Here is a 7,470-nt window from a genome sequence, read left to right on the forward strand (position 1 = left end):
AAGGCCCTTGTGAAGTCACTGCCACGCCCACCTCTCCCTTGCAGGGCTGGTGTCTGCCCCTGGCCAGCCTGTTTGGGTGTCTCGGCTGCTCCCCAAATCACCCCACTGCTCACTAGTGATTCTAGGGAACAAGCAGGTGAAACAGTAAAACAGCAGGATCTGTCCCTCCTCCCGCACACTTCATAGAGTCAGAGATGTTTAGGTCTGACGTGGCCACCATTTGATCTCCTAATCTGATCTGGATTTCACAGGCCAGGAGGTTTCACACACTTACCCCCATATCAAGCCCAATAGCTTGTGTTTCACTAAAACACGCCTTCCAGACAGACACCCAGTTGTGACGTGAGGACATCAGGATACAGAGAATCCACCACTTCATCCTCACTGTCAAAAATTGGTGCCTGGCTTCTAATCTGAATGTCTCTGGCTTCAGCTGGCAGCCGCTGGTTCTTGTTCTGCCTTTTGCGGCTAGATTGAAGAGCACTTTGGGACTCGGTATTTTCTCTCCAGGGAGGTGTTTCTCCACCATAATCAAATCACCTCTCAATCTTCATCCACAGCAAAATGAGATTGAGCCCCTGAAATATCTCACTTTAAGCCACATTCTTGAAGTCTCAGATGATTTTTATGCCCCCCTCCAATTTTTCACCGTCCTTTTTAAAACACGGACACCAGAACCGTACAGAGTATTCCAGTCGCATCTCACCAGTGCTATGGGGACCCAGAGATGCAGCACCTACTGGTGGTTGCTGTGTACTCATCCGGGGGGAGATACTGGCTAGATGAGCCCATGGAGGGTCGGGGATGGGGACACTGGGCTGGAGGGGGGGCATTCAGTAGATTGACGGGTGTAGAAGGATGCTCTGGATTTAGGTCCTCGGGCAGCTTCGGTCGTAGCTCCCAGGAATCTCTGGGATTTCGGAGCGGTTTATCTGGCTGGGTTTTCTCCCAGGGGCCCCATCTCTGTAGGGTGAGGACGGGGTGCAGTGACTGTGCCAGGGTCTGTCTCATGGCCTGCCTCCTTCTCACTGCAGAGACCCACTACCCCAAACCCTCCAGCTCCCTGAGCTCCAGTGGGGGGCGGGGTGGCCCTGGAGGGAGCTGTGACCATCTGGTGTCGGGGTCGGCACCAGAACATGAGGTTCCTTTTGTACAAAGTTGGAAACCTGAATATGCTGCAGGACTTAGAGGACGTGGGGGACGTGGCTGAGTTTCCCATCTGCAACGTGAGCTGGAGAGACGCAGGAAGTTACCGCTGCCGATATAGCACCAAATCAGACCCACCTATGTGGTCAGAGCCCAGCGATCCCGTGGAACCGGTGGTAGCAGGTGAGGGTCCAGCTCGGCGTCCCTGATCCCAGCCCCACACCCAGCCGGACCCTCAGGAGATCTCAGCTCGGCGTCCCCGATCCCAGCCCCACACCCAGCCGGACCCTCAGGAGATCTCGGCACTCAGAGCCACACTCTGCCCTGAGCCCTAGGCCAAGCAGAGGGGACTTCTGGCTGGGGAGCGGGGACGGAGACACTGGGGGGTTCCCAGCTGGGATAAGGAGCTGCTGTTGGAGATTTGGGGCTGAGGGAGGGGGGATACCTCAAAAACAACCATGAAACAGCTGTGGTGGGGAGGACCCCAAGGCAGCTGAAGTAGAGTGAGAAAGAAAACAGACGGGACAGCAGGAAGCATCTCCCCGCATCCCAGAGCGCTCCCTTCGGAAATGGCTGGTAGAGTTTGGAGGGAGGCTGCCTAGCCCCTGGAGAGAGAGACACCAGCCACCAGCGAGGTAGCAACCGGCACCAGAAATGAAGTGCCCCAGTGAGCGGGGAGCCAGTGGATAGGGTGACCCTGCCCAGTGGCCGAGCTGTGTCTTCAAAGGGTGCCAGGCACAGAGCTGGCAGGGAGAAAGTCCCGTTGAGAAGGGACAGAGACGGTATGGAGGACAAACTGTCTTGATTTGAGCTGGAACTCAGGAGTAGGGTGACCAGATAGCAAGGGTGAAAAGTCGGGACAGGGAGTGGAGGGTTTTAGGTGTGTATATAAGACAAACCCTGAATATCGGCTTAAGCAGCAACGAACCGTCCTAAGAAATTTCCCTGCAAACTTGGGATGTACAGAGGCTGCAATCAGAGAAGCCGCGAAGGGACCGTAGAGCGGTGGGTTCTGGCCTAGTGCCTTGGACGTTCTAACGCCAGATCCTGGTGCTCCAGGAATGTAAATTGTTGCCCAGGAAGTGGGTTGAATTCAGCCAATGGCAGTTACTGTCGAGGCGAGCTCAGCAATAGTTCTCAGTGTGACCCTACCCAGCAGTTCCTGCTACACCAGCGAACTCTGATTCACTTGTGATCATTCCCCACTGAACTGATTTCTCCTTCCCCAGCTGATGGAGATAAAACGCAATTGGCCTCTAGGTCCCCTCGGCCGCTCCTTGCCTTGCTCCAGCCACCCCTCCATGGGCCCCTTGCAGATGGATCCGCACCGTTGCCCTGCTGAGAGGTGTGAGGGGGCCGTGTCTCTTGTGTCACTAGCCCAGCTCTCTCGGTCTTGGGGTCGGGAGAAAGCATTCAGGAGGCTCTCCCTGCAGGCCCCTGTATTGGCCTCATCACTGGGGCCGGGCTGGGGGGACGAGGCGCAGTGACCATGCTGGGGTCTGTGTCTCATGGCCTGTCTCCTCCTGTCTGCAGAGCCCAGCTACCCCAAACCCAACATCTCCCTGCACCCCAGCGGGCGGGTGAGTGTCAGTGTGGGGGAGTGAGGTTCCTTCTGAGTAAAGCAGTATACCTGGACACATGGCGTGTGATGGATCCCGCGGGGGACGTGGCTGAGTTTCCCATTCGCAGTGTGAGCCAGAGAGATGCAGGGAGCTACAGCATTCCCTCTCCCAGCCCCACACCCAGCTGGACCTTCAGAGGGTCTCACCCAGGTGGGATGCTCAGAGCCAAGCTCTGCCCTGGGCCCAGCAGAGGGGATGCCTGGTTGGGTAGTGGGGACAGAGTCATTGGAGGTTCCCCAGCCAGGGGAGAGTGTTGGGTGTGTTTTGTTATAGTGTTATAATCTGTTAAAATATGTATATATTAAATCCAATAAATAGTTTGTAAAGATATAGCATCAATCCAAGATGGAGTCTGAACTGCCATCTTGTGACCGCCATCTTGTTGTTTACTGTTATCATGGCCCAGTCATAACTGGATCCAACTGGTTTTTCCCACCACTGGCAACTCCAAGGACAATTTTACCTCAGACTGTTTCCCGACGTGCTGACCACACAGGGAGAGAAATAGGGGGTTGGGGGTTTATATGTGTTGTTGCCGGGGCGATTTGTATTTTGGGCCTGAGCTTCATGCTCCTGTTTTAAAGCGGCTGTTTCACTGTTTTGTATTGTTTATCTAGTTGCTGTTTATTCACAGTTACCCCTTCCCTGATTTGTAAATGTATCCCCCCAAAACACTTACCTGTTTCTACCTTCACCTATTGCCAGTTTTTATTATTTGCACTGCACATAGGGAAGAGAGAGGGAGACCTGCAGACCAGTCCACCGGTGACAGACACGGCAGAGGACGGGTCTACTCTTTTGAGTAAAAGGGGCTTGTTTTACATCTCGATACCTACATCCTGATCCATTTAGAGTTACCTTGGCTCCCCTTTGAGGTAACAAGAGTAGCAGCCACTGGAGATTCGGGGCTGAGGGAGGGGGGATCTGGGAGAGGTTCCTCTGGCTGGGTTTTCTCCCAAGGGCCCCATCTCTGGGACTGTGCGGTGAGGACGGGGTGCATTGACTGTGCCGGGGTCTGTCTCACGGCCTGTCTCTTTCTCACTGCAGAGACCTACTACCCCAAACCCTCCATCTCCCTGCTCTCCAGCGGGGGGGTTAGCCCGGGGGGAGCTGTGACCGTCCAGCGTTGGGGTCGGCACCAGAACATGAGGTTCCTTCTGTACAAAGATGGAAACTGGAATGTGCTGCAGGACGTGGAACCAGATGCGGATGTTGATGAGTTTCCCATCCGCAACGTGAGCTGGAGAGATGCAGGGAGCTACAGCTGCCAATATAGCACCAAATCGGACCCACCCGTCTGGTTGGAGCCCAGAGATATCGAGGAGCTGTTGGTAGCAAGTGAGGACCCCGGCTCAGCGTCCCCGTTCCCAGCCCCACACCCAGCCATTCTCTATGGGGGTCTCTGTGCTGGTGGGATGCTCAAAGCCAGGCTCTGCCCTGAGCCCTGGGCCCAGCAAAGGGGCCGACCGGCTGGGGAGCTGGGACGGAGTCACTAGGGGGTCTCCAGCCAGGGAGGAGCAGCAGCTGCTAGAGGTTTGGGGCTGAGGGAAGGGAGACCCCGGCCCTAGGCAGAGCAGGGGCCTTTCCCAGGGGGATGCTCCCTCAGGTGGCCCCTGTTCAGGGGACGCACAGAGGAGTTGGGGCCCAGGAGCTTCCCAGCCAGAACGGTCCCAGCCACAAAAATCCCCCCACACACACCTGGGAAGGACCCTGATGATCGATGCTGAGTCACAGGGTGGGAGGGAGGATCATTGATGGATGCTGGTTCTATTCCCGCAGGAGGAACCGCCCTGACCCAGCCTGGAGCGGTGCCGGCTCCCACCTGCCCGGGCAGCCCGGGGCCAGGTACCAGGGCTGGGGGGGAGTCTATTGAGTCACAGATTATGGGGCAGCTTCCCCCAGTGGTTGCCCAAGGGGAGGGACGGAGGCTGTTCTCAGGGGCAGTGATTCCCCCCCAAACTCACCGATGGATTTGAAAGGGGAGAGAAGCCTCCTGCTTCGGACACGAACCCACCTCTAATGGGGTGGCCAGAGGCTTCTCTGGGGGCATCAGTGGCCCTGGGGCTGGAGCTCCCTGTGAAGCAGCCAGGAGCAGCCAGCGTGGGAGGCGGGATGCCGGGCTAGATGGGCCCATTGGCCTCAGTCAGTGTGGCCAGGCCTGGCTGGTGCCATAGTACTGTGAGGGGCAGCGGCGGCGGGGGGGGGGGGGAAACTAGAAATGATCACTCAGACAGCACCCCCTAGTGCCACGCTGGGGCATTAGGGACAGGCCTGACTGCCAGGGGAGAGCGCCCCCTACTGAGCCCCCTGCAGCCCAGCGCCCCCAGCACCTAAATCCCCCAAATCTTGCTTGCTCTGACACCACTTGATTGTCCCCCTCCTGCCCGCCCTTCATCATCATCATCATCTGGCGTTTAGGGCAGTGACGAAGCTCCTCCACTCCTGTCTGTTTCTGGCAAGTCTTTCAATGGTTCCCTAGCTGGGCCCCAGGTTTTTCAGCTCGGCTTCCACAGCTCTTCACCATGTTGTTTTCGGGAGGCCTCATTTTCGCTTGCCTTCAGGTGTCCATCTGATTGCTACTCTGGTGATGGAATCAGTTTCCATCCGAAGCACACGACCGATCCATCTCCAACACCTCCTGGCAATGACCCTGCTTAGATCCTCTTGGCTGCACGGTGTCAATAGATCTTGGTTTGAGATGGTTCTGGGCCAAAAGATACAGAGGAGTTTTCTGAGGCAGGTTGTATGGAATGAAGCCAGTTTGGCCATGTCAGACTTTCTCATTCCCCAGCATTCTGCACTATAAAGTAGTGTTGAAAGTACGCAGCTCTGATAAATCTTGAGTTTGGTGTGGGTGTTGTATTTTGATGATTTCCAGACTGTATTTAAGCTCCTGAAGGTGTTCCTGGCTTTACTGATTTTGTTCCGGATGTTCTGGCTTGTTCCACCGTCCTGGCTGATGGTGCTGCCCAAGCATGTGAATGTTTCTACATTGGTGAGAACATAATCCTCTCTCCGTACTGGTGATGGTCAGGCAATATTAAACGTCATGATATCCCCTATTGTGGTTGATTTTCAGTCCAATTTGCTGGCTGAATCCATTGAGTCGAGTTGTTTTTTCTTGTATATGGTGTTGAGTATGTGATAGGAGAACGACATCATCTGTGAAGTCCAGGTCTTCAAGGGATGAGAAGAGTGTCCATTTAATGCTTCTTGGCATGTCTTCTGTTGTACGCCACTTTACCCAGTTGATGGCAATGTTGAAGAGGATTGCGGACATGACACATCCCTGACGTACTTCTGCTTTGACTTCAAAACCGAGCTCACTGCATGTAAAGTTGAAATAGAAGCTTTTGATGACGTTGATGATATGGAAAGGAATTCCACATGCCTGCAGAATACGCCATAGGCTGGTCCTGTGAATGCTATCAACAGCCTTCTCACAGTCTATGAAACGTATGTCGAGTTGCTGTTGCCATTCTAAGCACTGTTCTGTTATGTTTTGTAGAGTGAAGATCTGGTCTGTGCATCCACACGCCCTTTCCGAAAACCAGCTTGCTCTTTTCTGAGAACGCTATCAACTGCCTCTGATGTACGCTGGACTAGGCTCTTACACAACACTTTGCTCGGCACAGATAAAAGTGTGATACCACGCCAGTTATTACAGTCACTGAGAGTTCCTTTCTTTGGTATCTTCACTAACTATAACCCCGTTGGTCCACGCATCTGGCACTTTTTCCCCTGATGTAAATAGATGGGCCAGGATATATGCTGCTAATTTAGGATTTACCTTGAACAATTCTGCATTCAAGTTATCCTTGCCAGGAGCTTTCCCATTTTTAAAGGATTTGATGGCTTGAACGATCTCTTCATTAGTTGGGGTGTCTGTGTTCATGTCAAGCTCTTCTTCTGCCTCCTGGATGTTTGCTCCCTCTTCAGGTGGCTCCCTGTTCAGCAATTCTTTGAAATGCTCTGCCCAGCGCATTTCTTGTTCCTTTTTTGCTTGTTAGTAGGTGTCCTTGTTTGCTCCGGATGAGAGTGTTGGTTGGTGTTTGCCGTTTTGCAGGCATCATTTTGTAGATGGTTCCTTGTTCACCACGAGCAGCTGCACCCTCTGCTTGTGTTGCCAAATTATCAGATTATTTTCCCACCCTTATCTCCGGTAAAAAATGGGAGCGCCATGCCTGCCTGAGCCCCCTGTTCCCGTGCTCCGGGACAGAGGGGGCTGGGTGGGGATAGATTAGATTAGATAGAGGGGGTGGATGGGCATACAGGGCTGTGGTGTTTTTCTGCTCTGGGGGGCATAAAGGGGCTGGGGGCCCCTCTCCACATAGCTGGATGGAGACCCCCCTGCTCCACCCCCTGAAGCAGCTGCTGACACCCCCGTCCTCCCTTTGTCACCCCCAGATTACACCCGGGGCAACATCGTCCTGGTGCTGACCCTGGCCTAGGCTGCCCATAGCTGGAGGAGGGGTGGACGCTAGGTGAGGTGACCCCCGCCCCAAGAGCCTCTACCCACTACAGCCTGGGTGCCCCCAGGGTGTGTGGGGAAGTGCAGTGGGGTCACCGTGACCCCGAGTGATGTGTCGCCGCATCATCAGGATGGAGCCGGAAGGACCAGTGCAGCCAAACCCGTCTGAGCTGGCCCCGCTGACCGGCCCCCAGGGGTCTGGATGGGCCCGTCTCCGCGTGGGGCTGGGGG

General features: G+C 54.9%; 1 protein-coding gene across 1 annotated transcript; it reads left to right on the plus strand.

The window, feature by feature from the left end:
- The first annotated feature begins 1,136 nt into the window (after positions 1 to 1,136).
- Positions 1,137 to 7,219, plus strand: LOC135976213 (immunoglobulin superfamily member 1-like). Its single transcript, XM_065570951.1, has 4 exons — positions 1,137 to 1,329; positions 3,816 to 4,106; positions 6,017 to 6,100; positions 7,176 to 7,219. Exons 1-4 carry the CDS (start codon positions 1,137 to 1,139, stop codon positions 7,217 to 7,219), a joined length of 612 nt encoding a protein of 203 aa, XP_065427023.1.
- The last annotated feature ends 251 nt before the right edge of the window (positions 7,220 to 7,470 follow it).

The sequence above is a fragment of the Chrysemys picta genome, chromosome 17, assembly GCF_011386835.1.
Source record: "Chrysemys picta bellii isolate R12L10 chromosome 17, ASM1138683v2, whole genome shotgun sequence".
Lineage (NCBI taxonomy): Eukaryota > Metazoa > Chordata > Testudines > Emydidae > Chrysemys > Chrysemys picta.

Excerpts from the sequence above, each read along its gene's own strand:
- LOC135976213 (XM_065570951.1), top strand. The coding sequence starts at position 1,137 with ATGAGGTTCCTTTTGTACAAAGTTGGAAACCTGAATATGCTGCAGGAC. Across the intron at positions 1,330-3,815 it reads CGTGGAACCGGTGGTAGCAG|AGACCTACTACCCCAAACCC; the intron begins GTGAGGGTCCAG and ends TTCTCACTGCAG. Across the intron at positions 4,107-6,016 it reads CGAGGAGCTGTTGGTAGCAA|TTGATGGCAATGTTGAAGAG; the intron begins GTGAGGACCCCG and ends CACTTTACCCAG.